Source organism: Myiozetetes cayanensis, unplaced genomic scaffold (assembly GCF_022539395.1).
Source record: "Myiozetetes cayanensis isolate MyiCay16 unplaced genomic scaffold, myiCay2020 scf12, whole genome shotgun sequence".
In the NCBI taxonomy this organism is placed as follows: Eukaryota; Metazoa; Chordata; class Aves; order Passeriformes; family Tyrannidae; genus Myiozetetes; species Myiozetetes cayanensis.
This window is the reverse complement of record NW_026086826.1, coordinates 20,835,864-20,853,621: the sequence shown is the minus strand read 5'-3', so window position 1 is coordinate 20,853,621 and position 17,758 is coordinate 20,835,864. Positions and strand designations below refer to the sequence as shown.

The following is a 17,758-nucleotide window of genomic DNA, read 5'->3' as shown; positions in this document are numbered from 1 at the left end:
GCTGTAAGTCAATTCAAATCAAAGTCAGTAGTTTCCCAGTGAGATGGAGAGTTAGTTTTGCTTACAAGACTTTTTTTTTTTTTTTTTTTTGGTCATCTTAATATGATCTCTGTGGTTTTACCTTTGCAAGCAGTAGTGTCTCCCTGGAGGTGGAGTATCTGTCACTGTACGTTCACCTGCGAGTGGTACAAACAAATGCTTTATTGAGTAGCTGTGCTGCCTTATGTATATTGTGTGTTCCTCTGCACAGCTTCAGCAGCAAAGCACAGTTCTGCTTTAGTTGACTTTATGGCATGAATGATGACGCTCATGTGCTGGAATTGAAAATTTTTTCAGTCTTTTGTGGGGAAAGGGGGAAAGAAGCCAACATGACGTGAGTTCTATTTCCTTCTGCTGTAATCTGTATGGTCCACAGAAGATGGTGAAATCAGACTAAGTTAGTTTTGGGTCACACAGCTGTCTCTTATTTTGTGACTGTCTTGAATGCTTGGAATACAGACCAGCTCACAAATAAGATTTTGGTTCCCCTTTTTGTTACCCATTTTTGTGCAGTGAATGCAGAGAGAGGCACACCATGATAATTTCCTTCAGAGAGATGCCTGAAAAGAGATGGCACTGTGTTGCTTCCATCTAGTGGCAAGCTGTGCATCCTGGCTACTGCTAATTGGCTAGGAAAATAATTCTGGTTTTTATTTATCCCTGCTTTTTCATTCCCACTGTCTGCCTTGCTTCATTGTTGGTGTTTGTTTGACTGAAAATCAAAGAAATCTCTCACCAGGGTGGCCGTGGCAGATATGTGCTGACCCGCAGGACATAACCAGACCATTAAAAAACCCCAAAAAAACCCCACCCCCAGTCCCTCCCCCTACAAACCCCCATAAACCTCCAAGGTGTGAGCATCTCTCCTTTAGCTTGCACCATCCTGATTTACTGTAGTCCCTGCCATTGTAGTCGAAGTAACAGTGTAGCATTGGTGTTTTGCTTCTAAAAACCCTGGTGTCTCTGCTTGAAAAGAAAATGTCTGTGGAAAACCTGCTTGCAAAGTGGTACTGCCCCTAAGGAAAGAAATTTTTAGGAAGGATTGTGCTGTCGGATTTCTTCTAGCAGCAAGAAAGGAGGTTATTTCATTTCTAAACTAACTTTAAAGACTGACGTGAATGTATCCTGCGCAGATCCATTTGGGAAGCTAGCATAATGATTGCAGCTATTCATAGATTCTGATTAAAAACATCTTAGGAAGGAGATGTATCTTCCTCCCACCCTCCAAATTTGTGACCATATTGAAGGGATACTTTAAAAGCAAGCTGGGGAGATCTGAATGCCTTTTCCAACTGCTGCTCTCAGCATCCCTGACCTTACCAATTACCACTCCTGCTCGCTCCTCATCTCTAGCCATAAACAGAGAAGCCCCAGCAAATTGTCACTATTACTCCAGCATGTTCAGAGCATTTTAAAGGCTTTAGTGAAATGTGTACAGTGCATGTTCTGGTAAAGGGCACAATAATGATCTCAACCCGTGACTTCAGGTAGTATATCCCCTCAAAAGCCCCCTTTAAAATCTGCTGTGTAATGGCTTCTCTCTGCTGTGCAACAGTAAGAGCAAAATCCTACTACTGGGGCTGCTTCTCTTCTAATTAGCACCCAGTTTATGATATGTTTATACCTTACATTCTGGTTTTGAGATGCCTTACATACATTTTCTACTCTATGCTCTACTTACCTTCTATGTATGCTTCTGTTTACCTCAGATAGTGAGTGTTGCTGACTGCCTTTTCAGCAGTGTTCTGCAGAAATGACATTTCTATCTTTAATCTTGTAAATAAGACCTTAATGAAATTCAGAAAAAAATGATCCCTTTTTTACTCTTTATTACTAGTTTCCTTCTTTCTTGATACTAAATGTGTGTTTCAATAAATATAATAGAGTTGTAAATATTATTGGAGGCATGCAGAGGCTGTTTTCCTTCTTTGTTTAGGCATGCATAATGGTAATTCTTGAACGTTAATTCAGTAATTTCAAAAGAAATTACTAAATATGCTGGTAAGTCAAAGACAAAATTAGAAGTAAATTTGTCAAAGTAATGTAGTCATTAGCCTGTTATAGAAAGTTATTTTTCCCTCCCTTTTGCTGTTGATACTCTAGGACTTGGCTCAATATGTAAATGAAGTAAAGAGAGATAATGAAACGCTTCGTGAAATTAGACAGTTTCAACTATCGATAGAGAATTTGGTAAGTTTTTTTTTTATTTTATTTATATGCCGTTTTTGAATCACTGTTGATCAAAAATATTGATGGATGCAATCTTTTCCTAATTTTGTTTGAGATTATAAGTACTCTTGTTAATATTTAATGTAAGTGTGCTTTGTTTGATTTAGAATGACATTAATATTTAAAGTACAGAATTCTCTACTATTTTGGGTACCTGTAGTTAAATATATTTTGCTTAGTTATGGATTTGTGTTTGTACAGTGACTTGGGTGTTTTTGTAATGGGAAAACCTTTCCCATTTGAAGACCAAAATAGAATGCATTGATTCTTTATGGTGTTTAGTTTAGATGGTAGTGAGGAAAAGATGATGTTTTCTGGCCTGAATAGTCCTTTTGTTGGGGTGAAAGGAGTGAGTGCTCACACTTTTGCTGTATTGAATCATACATATTACTTCTGTTTCAGAATCATTCCCTCCTACAGTATGGAAGACCTCAAGGTGATGGGGAAATAAGGATAACGACATTAGACAAACGTGCGAGGCAAGACAGGTGATGGCACCTCTGTATTTGCTACTAAAGCTCTGTAAAGTAAATCTGGGTAGATTTGGGGTTATCTCAGTGATTCTTGAGTACTTTCCATTTACTGTGCATTCACAGAGCTGATCTTCTGTTTACCGGGTGAATTTACAAAGTGATTAATAGAAAATCAGCTCTTACATTATTATCTAGGATCACCAAGTCCCTGGCAAGTAGTAAGTCTTGAGCAAAAGTACTTTCAAGGTTGTTTTATTAGCCAGTAGTTCTTCATCTTCTTTAAAGTGCCACTGGAAAAAGTGTGTAAAACAAGACTTTTGGTGTTGGCTTTCTGGAGTATTTTTAACCATCTTTATGCTGTATTTTTGTAGGCATATCTTCTTGTTTGATCTAGCTGTAATTGTTTGCAAACGAAGAGGTGATAATTATGAAATGAAGGAAATAATAGATCTTCAGAAATACAAAATTACAAATAACCCCACTACCGATAAAGAAAATAAGAAGGTAAATATCTGTTGCTAATTCAGGTAAAATGTATACTTTTAGTAACAATTTAAAGCTTTTTTTCCAGGAGTTTAGAATGTAAATACGATTTCTTTAAGAAGTTTTGTTTTATATGTGAGCTGAAGTGAATATTTAGGAATTTCAGCTTTTGCATATTTTGATGTAATTAAATCATGTGAGTAGGTCATTCTAAAGGGACACAAAAATCAAGTGTTGCTGTTCCCAAAATGAGCAAATTAAAGGACATACATTTTTTATTTTCTAATTTGGGTTTTTTTTTCCCTTTCTTAATAACTGATGACCTTTGTATTGCAAATCTTTTTATTCAGTGGTCTTATGGCTTCTACCTCATTCATATCCAAGGTGAAAATGGTTTAGAAGTTTATTGCAAAACTAAAGACTTGAAGAAAAAATGGCTTGAACAATTTCAGATGGCTCTGTAAGTATATTTTTATTAAGGTAAAATCACATTCATCAGTCATGTGAGGATATCACTTAAATTATGCTGAACTTCTTTCATGCGTTAATACCGTGTAGTTATCTATTTTATTTGACATTCTGAGAAACAACTGATTGACATCTTCATGAATAGAGTATTTCCCTGAATTTTCCTCTTGGAAAAGAAAGAGGGCACTGTAGGCTATGTAGTTCTTTCCAGCTTTGCTGCTAAAACTGTTTTAGTAATGCTGTCTTAAGCAACCACAGGGAAATATTAATTACATTAACAATAAATATCTATTATAATAGTGACATTTTTTCCTCTCCCATTTTAATTTTTGACGAAGTATGTTTCTGAAAGGTGATGCTGATGGTTTGAGAGTGGATCCTGGCACCTTTCCTAGTGGCTTTTAACTAATTTATTAGTTAGTATTTGGATCAGGTTGCATGGCATATTAAATTTAGTTTCAAAAGGCTGATTTCTTCTTGTCAGAAAGGCAAACATGATTATTGACACCTCAGGTATTCTGATTAAATTTAAAACATGTGAACAAGGGAACTGGATGACAGGGTGATGCTTGCTTTATGGAAAGAAAAAATGTGAGGGGGAGCGAGATAATTCCAGTGAAAACAGACAGCGTTAACAATGGTGGTTTGGGATGTGGTTGTAAAGGTATGAGGATTCAGGAGAAAGGCTATTATGAGCTGACTTGAGTGAAAATTGCTCATAAACTGTATATATTTTTTATAAACCGTAGTATGATGAGTGCTAATGATTTAAGTGGAAACATAAGGGAAGAGAGTCTGGGCTGGACAGGTATAACAAAGCTTGGTTATGAGGATTCCCATCTTGCTGATTTTTACTGAAGACAAAAATGGCATGTGTTTTGTGATGAAAAGAGATGTTTATTTCCATGTGTGCCTCTTTTTGTCCCTGTGATCTCCCTGCTATACTTTGTGTAATGTCATAACTATATTTACTTAAAATATGTATGAAAAGTGGGGAACTCAGATTTATCAATTTCTGCATTGCAACTATTCATCACTCTTTGGGTGTCCTGGCCCAGTGCACAAGAAAATCCAACCAACCAAACCAAACCAAAAGTCAAGCAAGGAGCTAAGGACAGGGGGAGAGCGCTGTATTTTTTCCAGTTTCTTTCCCAACATTTCTACAGTTCTGAGCAGGGCCGTTCCCCCCTGCCCCTGTTGGTGTGATGAGTGAGTGCAGCTCTCACCCTTATGCAATATGAGGTGCCAGCCAGTGCTGGTGAGTTGTTCTGGAGGCTGTCTCTGTGACCAGGGGGTTATTGCTGCTGCTTGCCCTGTGAGAACAGAGCAGACAGGACCTGAATGGTTGACAAGATCATGTGCCACTTCTTTCCTCTTGGGCAGATGAGTTTGCCCTTTGAAAATGGGTGGTGGTGCCAGCCTTGTTTTGCTTGGTTGTTTGTCCTTCTTGTAAACCCATACCTGTATTTTAATCTCTTTCTGGCTTAAAGCTGTAATGCGGAGGCACAGAAACTAGAGCAGCAAGATCAGGGCTGAGGTGCAACGTTGAATTATTGCTATATCCTTTCTGAAGTTTTTATTACTTACCCCAACTCCATTACGTGGGCTTGACTTCATAGCATGTTTCCCTCAGCACCTCTCCCCAAAAAAATACCTTGGTGCATGTAGCAATAATTACATTCTAATGCATCTTGAGACACAAGAGTTTGTATTTGGGAATAAACTAAGCCAAGTCTTTTGAACAGTTGCTTGGTTTCTCTGTTTGTTTTTCAGGGGTCTTATAGCCTACTGTGTAGATTGACTCTTCTACTCTGAAAAGTAACTGTGATTGAAAGTAGGCTCTTATTCATCCTACTCAATTATAATTGCTGCTTCTATGGGCAAAATATGTCTCATTACTTAAAAATTTGGTAAGACTGCAAAACCAGCACCACTGAAGGGGTGAATGACATTGGGTTTTGATTATCAGAAATGATATCCTTTACTGAGGTCCAGACAGAAATTTCAATACAGTTTTGTTGCCTTTGGGATATCAGTCTGTATGAAGTCAGGTTTGTGCAACTGTTAATTTAAGAATATAACAAAAGAAAAAACTAGGGTCTCTTATTATTTTTAAATTAAGAATCAACCTTGTTGCCACTACAACAGTCTTACAGGCATAATTGATAGCTAAGCTGTAAATTTTTTTTTGTTTAATTTTAGATGTTCATACCAGCGTATGAACAACAGTGATGATGGTTATATTGTCTGAAAAAGCAGCTACTGTTGAGATGCTGTTGTTGAGAAGAATGAAATAGAGGAGAACACTGCTTTGCTGGCTGGATTTAGGTTTGGAGGGCAGGAATACATTAGGCGTACTTGGAATGGAAAATCTCTAAAGGAGGGATGGATGAAACCCCAGTGTGATTTCCAGAGCATTACTCTTCAGATGAGTGAATTTCTGTGAGAAAACCGGTTTCACAAACCTGGGAACCTATTCTGCCTCTTGGCCAGCTCTGCTATAGTGTGTGGTGACTTTTGTTGTGAGGAAGCTTGGAAATGCTGGGTTATTGGTCACAGGAAGCTGAGTGAATTGTTTTTATTCACATGGAAGCTCTGTTGCTACAGTAGGTATTTGCTGTTTTCCTGAGACTGTTGCTTTATTTAGCAGTGGTGTGGCTGCACTGAGTTTGATGCTGTTGACCTATACACAGTAATATCCACAGCTGAGGCTGTTCACTCATCTTCTCCCCCTACCTCCCCCCACCCCCAAATTAAAAAAGGTTTATTGTCTGCAACCTTCCAAATTGCTGGTTGCTTGGGAGAACTGCGTTTTGTAGATCCCAGTAGAACGAAGCAGGACACTGGGGCAGCACGGTTAATATTGCTGTCAGGCTGTTGGAGTTGCAACTTTGGTCGGATCAGAAATCTGATGAATTTTACAAGTTTCTGTAAAACTGGCAGGCAGAGACCAGCACAGAAATGTTTTAACAGGGGCCATCATATCACGAGTGCCTGAGTTCTGTCCTGGTGTGCCTCTTCCCTCGCTGATGTGAATGGAAGTTGTGCACGCAAGGGGCAGCGTAACCTGCTTATTCCCTTGGATGAGATACGATGCCTGACTGTGACAGTGGCCAGTTTGAGCAGTTCTGTTCTGTTCTTGGAGCTCTCCTCATAGCAGGGGATGAACCTGTAACTCTATGGGTAAATAAAAACCTTCTAAAAGATAGTGCTACAAAGACTTTACTGTACTAGTGGAATGCTTAAATTTGGCCTAGCATGTCAAATAGCATTGGTTTAAATGCAGAGCCATTCCATATCCAAGATAATTTTAATAGAATTTAATAGAATTGAATAGAATTGTACAGCCAAATTACTGTACTTAAATACTCAGCCAAATGAGAGACATCATGTATTAAGTGAAAGTTTGTCAGCAGTGTGATGAAGTGCATGGTTTATTTGCCATAACTAAGAAACTTTAAAACTTCAAAAACTGATTGTGTGAGACTCAGTTTTTTTGTGTTTTCTAGTAGCATAGCCTGTCTAAGCCCTTGTCTCCAGTATTAAAAACAACCAGAAGAATCAGAACAAATATGTAATGTCTCAGTATACCTTCAAATTATATAAAATATTACATACTTTCATGTTATTCAGTTTATGGTAAAAGGTAGGAGTGTTGATTGATATATATTTTTATTTTTTATGCTAGAAAGCTCTTCTACAAGTGCATTTTTTGATTTAAAAATGCTTATTTTTAAAAATAGTTGAATGATATGTGATAATGCTAACCATTCTTTATTAAAAGAAAAACGCTGAGAATGTTGTTGTTCTCTTCTACTGTATACATATTTTATGTAGGTACCTCAGTTATATGACTTTGGAACTACTTAGCTGACTACTTATCACGCTTAATTTCTTATTATGTAGCAACTCTTATTCTCGTCACTGTTGTGATGAATTTAATTCTTTTATTTCCTCCTGAGAGGATGGATAAATACTGAAAGAAAACCTGTTGATTATTACTACAGCTGTCTCACGCTGGCACTTAACATTTGCTTCCATCCACTGAATATTTCTTTGTGTGTAGCTTATTTCTTGATCACAGTGGAACATGGAGCAGGTGTGTATTCTCTTCCTCGCAATGGCAGAGATCTTTTCCATGAAAGGCCACAGATCATTTTCCTACTGACAGGATTTGAATCCATCAGTGTAATATGGCACACCATATCTTATGCTGGTTTGTGCTGAATCTGTTTTGTCATCATGATGCCCAGTTTGCTAATTTAATTAAGCCTTTCTCTAGTTTCTCAATTGTGCTTTGTAATCTGCTCTAAAAATGGCCATCAGCAATCTTGACTCCACTATGGAAACATAAATGCAATTTAAAGAAGAATTTAGGTTGGAGGGGTGTGTGGAAATTGTTGGCCTCAGTCTTCTGCCGGGCTTAGCTTGCTCAGGGCTGTGTCAGCTTGAGTTTGGTCGTGCTGATTTTCAAGATGCAGGGAACCAATATTGCAAAGTCTCTTGCATCAGTGTTGTAACACGCCCTTTAATTAGGCTTTACTCAACATCTCCCTTTCACCAACTGAGAAATGTATGAAAACATCTTGCAGGCAGAGAAACAGGCCTTTTTTCTTAATGCACTCAGTTAAAATTTCACCTTCAGTAACTGAAATAGTAATATTAATGTCATGTCTAATTAATGAAGCTTAAAAATCAGTGGGAAACACGTGGTCATTATGGTGATTAGGATATGCATTAATTGTATGGAGTTTATGGATCTTTTTTAGTACTGAAATAAAAGATATTTCAGACATGAAAGCTGTATGATCCTCAAAAAATAGTGGTTTTAGTTTTAATAACAATGTACTTTGTTTTGGATAACTAGAGAGTTTATGTAGCAGCTCAAGTGTAGTCTAACATGTTTTTGAAAAATTGCTGCTTCAGTTCAACATAAATTCACACCTCATAACTCCAGGGACCCAGAACATATAATCTGATAGTGAGGAAATAATCCCCAGATTCATTGATTATCAAACCTGGTAGGTGTGTGCACAACAGTTTAGATTAGGGAAACTACATAAGTTGTAGATAGAACTCACTGGTTTTCTTAATTTTAAACAAAACTAGTACAAGACACAAGGTAGCTGAAAAGCGTTCTCTTACCTATTATCATACGTATTTCCAAATTTGCTTTGCACTCTCTGACTAATGACATTGGTCAGATTCAGCTCAAATAGATCTGTTCCCTCAGTGCATTAATAATGCATGTGCATTAAGATTTCTTCTGAGAGAATATTTGAGCTCTGACATATTGAACACTGACATATTAAATTAAAGCTTTCTTATCAGAGAATTTTAAAAGCCTTAGATGTCCGCTGCATTTTTCAAATAACCTGCAAAGGTGTTTCACTTGTACCAACCTCACATAGGTTACCAAAGCAATAAACAAAGATGTCTGCCTGGGCTTTTTCATCAGTATAAATATTGCAATCCTGCAAAAATGAATGCCAACTTCATGTCTGCCAAAGAAGAATGGTTGCCTGCTCTTTGCTGTGACTTCAGTTGGTTTTGATCAAGTGTTTTTCGGGGTTATAAGCAATCATTCACAACATATTTATAGTTATAAAATTTCTTTAGATTATTCCAGACACAGCAAGAACTGTGTGAAGATGCTGTATGTGATTAAGAGCACAGTGTAAGGACAGCATGAAATGTGAAAGCAAACCAGAATTTATGAAAACAGTGGGTAAACATTTGCAGATGATAAATATACTTTGATGTTATGTCTTCCGGTTCACAAAAGTTGAAGCTATCCCAGTCTTAATGTTTTTACAGCTTACTTTACAGCATGTGAGGTATATTACTATGAAAATTAATAAGTGTTTCTTAAAATTCCATGAAATAAATTTGTAGTGACACTACATCATAAAAATGAAGTACCACCATCTAAATATTGAGAGTTTTGTGCAAGGAGGTGTTTTCAGTGTTAACACATGGAATGCTGCATTACATGTTTGCCTTGATACTTTGCCTATATGAATAGGTTCTCCCTACAAACCAGTGCAACCTTTTTTCTTTGCAGATACAGGTGTTTGTCCAGTAATTTACAAGTTTATGGCTGTATAAATTCTGCATTTTCATGGTTTTTTCAGTCCAAAACATAGGCATTTGTCCTCAGCTAAGTGTAAATATATAACAAAATATTTAAAGCTTATCAATACAAGCAACTTAGTAAATTTGGATTTGTAAGACTTAGAACTTTCACAAGTAAGACTCAGCCAGTGAATATTAAAAGTATGTAAAGTATTGATGCTTTTGATTTACAAGTACTGATGTATGACAGAGCTTTGTTCTGATCAGGTAGTGTTCAAAAATGTTATACAGGAATAGATGAGCTCAAAGCAGTCCATCTCCCATGCTTTTGAGGGAAGTAGACTGATAAGGAAAAAAAGGAAAGCTATTATCTTGTTTGAAACAATGCAGTACGTTTCCAAAAAGTTAACAAGATAATTTCCTTGATCTCAAAAAAAGCCACTCATCGTATGATCAAATAAGCAAATTTCCTAGCAAATTCTTAGAAGTTGTGCTTTCTTGATCAAAAGCACAATTTACTTGCAATATGGTTAATTTAATTATATAACATGTCTTCTTGATGAAGACTCTTTGATGTGACAAACCAGAATGTTTGAGTATTAGCATATGGAGAATTGATTGATTGATTATTTCAGTAAATAGCATCTTCAAAGATGATTCTGAAATATAACAACCTAACTGGAACAGAGAAAATGAATTAGCTATAAGTAATCAGCATTGCTTCTGAGTAGAGAAGGTAAATAAGAAGCTGAAAATCATTGTTTGTGAACAGCACTGCTCACCTCTAGTGAGAGTATGTACCTTAGCAATGCCATTTTTGTTCTTCACCTTTTTTGGTAAATAATGAAATCCTTGTAAAGATTCAAAAAAGAATATTTTTTGTGGTTTTCTGTCTGCCCTCTTATTTTGTTATTACGCAAATGCCTTTCTGATAGATGAGAGCGTGTTGTATCAAGTGATCACTCTAAATGGTCGTAGCTGCACTGAGCCAAAATGTTTCAAGTGGAAGGTGAGCACAGTGCAAATGTAAGGCTGGTTCTGCTGCTTATGGGGAATGGGATTCTAAGGGCAAGTCTGCTGCATATCAGAGCAGGGAGTGAAGCTGAACATGTCTTGGGACCAACTTTCTATCAAAGTCTTCATATGAGGTGTGACTGAGAGCTTTTAGTCTTTTTTGACAGTAACATACATGGCTTCTGTTTCTTCTACTGTCTGGTTTATTACTTAAAGCATTTGTGACAATGGCTATGTTGTATTGTTAGTAAAATTTTCAAAAAAAAAAAAAATCTGAGATACTTAGTACCAGTTGTGATGGCTAAATCTTAAGGTGGTTAAAATTTTAAAAGGAGGTCACTTTGGCACAAACTGAGAATTTTAACTTAGGGTGTCTTCATAAGTAATTTCTGTTAGCAACTAATAACTTAAAAATGCTAACATTAGATCTAGGTTTCTTGATGCATTTTCTGCAGTAATGTCAATTATTAATACAGTAAGTAAATCTGGAATGAAAATTTTCAGTGTCCTGAGTAACCTGTGCCATTTTCTTTATAAGCTGTACTGCATGAATACAGCATCAGATTTCATGTCACATACACTTGAAAATGATCTTCAGCAGTTCGTGCTCAGGGTGTCCATAATTCTGAACAGTTCTGTATGAAACATTTTAAATTATTACAAGCATAATATGGAGTGCAGAATAATATCAACTCTGAAATGCAAAGGTCTAACTTGAGGTTGAGAGTTGAGGAGAGTTCAAGGTATTGAGTTTTATCTGAGCTCCCTGTAGTATTTCTTCTTTTAATACTTAAAACAATTGCAATTCACTGCAGACTCTTTATCTGATACTTCATGCATCTGCTTATTTGTTATGCCTCTGGGCTCACAGGTGGGCATACATATATTAACTATTCTCTAAAGCCAAGTTTTAATCAAGTGAAATGGCTACTCAGTTTCAAATATAATGGACTTTCAAAATGACGAGTATTTTGCAAGCACGTGCATACAACTGAACTCAACTGAACTCTGTAATTCCTTGTGACAGGATTGCATTTCTTGAAGAGACTGATATGGGAAAATTGTCTTCAAACCTGACCTAAATGGCATTTCTGCAAAAAGGAGTCAAACCCAAAAATAAGAACCATTAGAACTTCCTAGTGTGTTTTTTCCCTTTTGGGGAGAACTGTCAACCCCAAAGAAAAGGCAGCTGTCTCACCATCCTGTTACGCAGAACCTATGACCATTAGACAGCCTGTTCCCAACCCAAGAGCATCTGTATCTGGGCACTTGCTGCTGTTTCACGTCACTCAGAAAACTATTGTGGGACTGCTAGCGTGGGAAGAGAAGGTTCCTCTTCTCTCCAAGTTGACAGTCCCACTGAGCTATGGCAATCTGGAGGAACATCTCCGGGTCTAAATGATACCTGAGAGGTTTATCATCAATCCTCTGAGCAGAATGACTCGATTCAGTCAGTGCTTACAATGCCTTTGCTTTCTCTGTATCTAACAGAAGGGATCTAATCAACAGTCTAGATCAGCACCTGCTCTTGCTGATTCCGTGTCTTGTTATGCAGCCAATTTACTTTTGAAAGGAGATTTCTTGATCTGTTAGCAAAGGGTTACTTGTGCATTTTTTTGTGTGGAGTATTTGTTTTTTCTTTTCCTAGATCTTTTGTGATTCCTGCAATTAAGCATGTATATGCTTGTTGTATTGGAAAAATGGTGTGCATATATCCAAGCAATATCAAATATTTTTCAGTGTTTTTTTTTTTTTCTCCCTCCTGTAATACATTTCCCCTTCCAGTTTAGGAAAACAATAAATTTAGTTTAAAAATACTTGAAGCTTGTGAAGGAGAAGTTGAGTTTTTAATTAAGTACTCCAGAGCAGCAATTCTTCTACAGTAATTGAAATGTTTTTAATGGGTATAAGCAACACATCTTCAGTGGCCTAGACCCAGGGAGGGAGGGGAAATCTGTGGAGGTCTTAATTGCTAAAGTCAAACTAGTGTTGAAAAGCTGCCAGGGACGCAATTAAAAGAAAAGGCCCTCAAAATACATCAAGAAGGAGAAGAGAACTGGTGGAGGACAGTGTTGGACCTTGCAGGTTGTTTAAACTACATCTTCTAACTGGTAGCATTAAATGCAATGCTAAGTAGATTTATAATGGAAAAAAGGAGAATTTTTCTTTGTGCTATGTTCTGAAGTCTCCTTTGTTTAACTCCTTGGAGGAGGTGAAGCCATAAGATGGTAGACTTCCAGTGCTCTCTGCTGCTGGATGCCACCTCTTTGCTTGTTCGGTGCTATGAGATTGCAATCCATATCCTTGAGCCAAAGGCTCCAGATCCTTTTTGCTTCTACTCTTCGCGTTTTCACTTTTTCCTCTTTTGTGCATATTTTTTCCCAGTAAAGGCCATGTGGTTTGCTTTTGATTAATTTCCTATTTAATATTTAAACTTGCTATAAGGATTTAATTAATCTAACCAACGTAATAGTTCATTTTATACCTTGATTATATTTTTGTTAGATTTGTTGACAATCAGTAAGCTTTCAGTAATATGTTCACACAAGACAAACTAGAGACAATAGTTCTTAGTCTCCTGAAACATCTGAAGGGCAAAACATCCAAGGGAAGATGTACTCAGTATGCCAAAAATTATGGAATAAGATTTTTTTCGTTGTTTGTATATTTAGGAATATGTCTTTTCTGGAAATGAAGACTGGGATTTTAATATGTTTATTCTTCACCTGGCGAAATAGGAGGAAGGAGCTTCTTAGTCTTTTATTTATTCTCTTGGGATACATCTGTAATAATTGCATGTTTAGTAGATAAGATTGAGTTTTGTGGCTGAAAGTTTAGTAGTTTTCCTGTTGCATTTTATTTTGTAGGCCTTAATTGTGTAGAGGAAGTTTAACCTAAGTAAAGGAAGGAATGTTTGTGTCCACCCCACTGAAGATACTGCAATACCATTCATTTGTTTAGTCCAACCTGTTGTGAAAGGCACTCTCTTTAGTTTTTCTTGTAGGAAGCAAACATATATGCAAGAATGCTGATAAAAACCTAAACTGTTGCTCTGAGGGAGCCAGACACCTGTTGGATGTTATTGCTCTTCAGACACATTCTGGTCATAATGTTTTCTCATCTGATTGTGGTTTTGATTAAGTAAAGAAGTGACAGTAGAAAATCTTACCTAAGCTGCTTGATATTAGTGATGTTCATTGCAGTATGTGCCTTGACAGCACTTTAAACTGAAGATAATCAAAGTTCAGTTTTGAAAAATGGAGTATAGAATTTACACTGTTGGATATGTCAGATTGCCAAGGTTTACTGCTTTATTTTGACTTAAGTCAAATCTTTTGATTGTGACATGTTTGTATCTTGAGGGTTAAGAATGACTTTAAGTTTTTGATGTGCTATTCCAGCCTCTAATATTAGAAAACTGTAGTTTAAGCTGTTTCATTTTACTCAAATGCACAATTGTTTTAGTATTTTGAGGCTGGATAGTTGAGAGAATTTATTCCTTATTCGATAGGCACAGAAATAAGCACCTAGATGTCTTGTCTGACAACACAATTTTGGGCTATCCTATTTCATTACTCCGTGGTCAGCTGTGCCATTAATCTAGGCAAAGATGATTGCTAGAATGAATTCTGGCTGCAGAAGCTTATGGGGGACTGTTGATACTGTGACACTTTCTGACACCGTTTATAAAGGTGTTGCATTATGTGGGTGGCTGATGAGATTGGCCTTTGATCAATTTACTCTTCTGAGAAGTAAGAGTCAGTAGAAAGAAGTGGCCCTGCAAATGTGGAGGGAATATTTTTAGAAGAGGAATATTTCACATGCACAAGGAGCGCTCCAAAGTCTGTGATACCAAGGGCAATTGAAAAAGGTACCTGGATAATTGTTTTCTTTACTGAACTCTGCAAACTTTAGAGACGAAGGGTTTGTTCAGAGATTCGGGATTGACTGAAGGAGGTGGTCACGCTGCTCCTTGCACAGTGGCTCCGATGGCCGATGCAAAGACAGGAATTGTGTGTCCCAGTGACAGGGACTGGCAAGATGAGCACCTGCAGGTCTCTGGGTTGGTGGTGTAGCAGTGAATTGGTCCCAGTGGGACTAATATTCTGCAGGTAACTTTGGAAAGAGAAAGCTTTGTTCAAAAGGCTCAGGGGCAGCCCAAGGACATCACTGCAGTGACTGGAGGAAATCTGGTTATGGGGATCCAGCAGTGTGCAGGAGGGCACTTGTGGTTGTCCTTACAAAAACTGGTGCTGAACGGAGGAGAGAATGGGAAAAATTGTCCTAATAACAGATTCATGATGGCATTTTGTCTCTGCTGGAGTGTAGGAGTTAAAACAGCCTGGTGAGAAAGTAAAAGAGAGAAAGGGAAACTACTTTTGACTCCCTACATTGCTGTTGCATGTAAAAATAACAGACAGTTTTAGCATAAAATGAGGAATGTGTTCTCTGCCATTATTTACCTGAGATGAAGTGTTTCTGGTGTATGGGTGTATTCCTGCTCTGGACACTCGTCAAGATTGTTTGACAGCAGAAATAGAGAAAACATTTCATTTGCAGCTGGGGACACCCTGTAATAGAAGTTGTTGTGGTTGGAGTGACTGGGGAGTCTTCAAGAGGACTTGACTATTCCACTGCGATGGGGAAGGAATCTAGTTTAAGACCCAAAATAGATTTTCTTAATTGCTTCGATATGTTTGAAATTTGATAAGACTCATGTGTGGGTTCCTTTTTTTTTTTTTTTTTTTATTCTTAGTATTATGCTGAAAATTAATGTTGACATAATATTCAGCATTTTTTTTTTCTATGTCTTGCATTGTGCTCACAGGTTGGGAAGTAGAAGGAAAAAGGTTTGAAAAAGATGAAATGTTCTTTTTAGTGTGTTGTGAGAGCTCTGGTCTGTGTTCTGTGTGTCAGTGTAAGGCTTGCATGCTGTAACTAAAAGAACTCCTCTAGGGTTGGACATGGCTATGGAAAGTTGTATGCTATGCCATGACAGTTTTTTCATTGACATTATCAGTTCTATTTACTGTATTTAAAATGTCAAAACATAGTATGTGATATTCAGTGGGGAAGGTTTTGTGGAAAAAAATTTCCTATGGTCCTTGTGGTATTTGGACTTAAACAGTCACAGATGAGTTGTGCTTGATCTAGTTAGAAACTTGCATGTGTGCAAGTTGGTTATTTTTTCATTATTTTTTATTTGTTGAAAAGAAATATATTGAAAACTAAAATATCAACCCCACAGATTGATCAAGTTTCAGGCTTTGAATGACTTGCTGTTTGATATACACTGCTGCAGTGCCTGGTCTCAGACGTGTCTGATAGGATGGGTATTGTGACTACAGAACTGGATTTGCCACAGTGCAGCAGTTTTGCTGTCCACAGTTGGCACCACAATCTGTACTTTTCTTCAGAGCTTTCCTTATTATTCCACCTTTACATTTATAGTAGGCAGTACACATTCTTTTTATTTTATGGATTTTTTTGTATCATTGTTTATCTATCTTGTGCCTCCCTTTACAGTGCCCTTTTTCCAGAGTAAGCATACAGTTTCTTATTTTGCACTGTTCTTTCCCAGTGCCTTTATCAGAGTATTAATGACTGACAACAATGTATCTAAATGTTAATACTTTTAATGTATTATGTCTTCATAAAGAGAATAATGAGGAAATGGATACAATACCGATCTTTTGGAAATGTGGTGGACTCTGAATTTGAAAATATGGTTTGCTGATGTGTAAACTGAAATCAAGCATGTGACATTTTCCCATTCCTGTTTGACTTCAATCTGAGACAGTTAGGACTAACTATCAGAATCAGAAAGGAAGAGACAAAAGAAAACTATTCGGAGTGGATGCAGCGACATTTTTCATTTTGAGACATCAGCTTAGAAGTATCTTCTAAGTCTGCACAAAAAGAAAGGCTCAGCAGCAGATTAAGTTTCTTCTCTTGTCGATTCCCTCTTCCTGCTCAGGATCCTCTGTTATTCACTGAGACTCTAGTCCCTTGCAGATATATTTAATCTGTGGGTGGTGTGCTTCCTTTGATTCGCTAAACTTTTGTTGTTAGGGTTTTTAGGCTTTTCATTTTGGGTGATGTGTCTTTGGGGGGAAAAAAGGAAGAAAAATTATATATTTTCAGTGATGAAAGAAAAATTGAAAAGGTCCTTTTGGCTTATGCTGGGTGCTCCTAAAAGAGACACTCAGGCTCATGTCTTTTAAAAAAGCTATTTTACAGGATCTTTGTTGCAGCTTGGCCTTATTCAAGGAAATACATGAAGTTAGATCTTGGTGAGTTGATAGGCAATATGAAAGATATGTAGATGGTAAAGAAAGGACAGGTTTTTTAGATAGGGAATTTTTTGAAGTAATTACTAGTATCTTCAAACTACCAAATTAAAACCTGGTGGGGTTTAAAGAAACTGATGGATTTGCTCTTTGAGACATTTTTGTGATCCTTAAGAACTGACTAGTGCCTGGAACCAAATTAATTCCTCTGTAATAGTGGACAAGATACAGTGAAGTTTGCATTCTATTCACAAGTTTGTATTATGTTTTCAGTTTTGTATTCCTCTACTTACACAAGTAGGACAAATATATCGAAATTTTAGCACACAGTAGGTCAAGTTGAAAATCTGTTTATCTGGATAAAACTTTTCTCTTGTTTAGGAGATTATATTGTCCAATTTAGGCCATAGGTGCAATAAAACAATTTGCAATGAAAATATGTGAAGGGAATTGTGACGACTCTTCTGTGGGGCTTAACTTCATTCTTTGCCCTTTTAGCCCTACACTTTTTTCCTCTGAAGAAGAATTTTTTCTATTAAGAACTGTAAAATGAAACTCAATGTCTTTATAAAATATAAAGAAACTCAAATACTGCTTTTAATATAAAGAAGAATTACTATGGTGTATCATCTTTGTTCTGTTAATAGGAGTTACATTTTCAGTAGTTCATGCATTTCAATCTTTGTG

General features: G+C 36.9%; 1 protein-coding gene across 2 annotated transcripts in view; it reads left to right on the top strand.

Moving 5' to 3' along the window:
* The window catches only part of VAV3 (vav guanine nucleotide exchange factor 3), a 154,128-nt gene that overhangs the window by 70,372 nt on the left and 65,998 nt on the right, over window positions 1–17,758 (top strand). For both annotated transcript variants that reach the window (XM_050306669.1, XM_050306668.1), the window contains exons 12-15: window positions 2,143–2,229; window positions 2,671–2,756; window positions 3,113–3,245; window positions 3,575–3,684. In XM_050306669.1, the coding sequence (XP_050162626.1) occupies window positions 2,143–2,229; window positions 2,671–2,756; window positions 3,113–3,245; window positions 3,575–3,684 (416 nt within the window). The remainder of the gene's footprint in view (window positions 1–2,142; window positions 2,230–2,670; window positions 2,757–3,112; window positions 3,246–3,574; window positions 3,685–17,758) is intronic.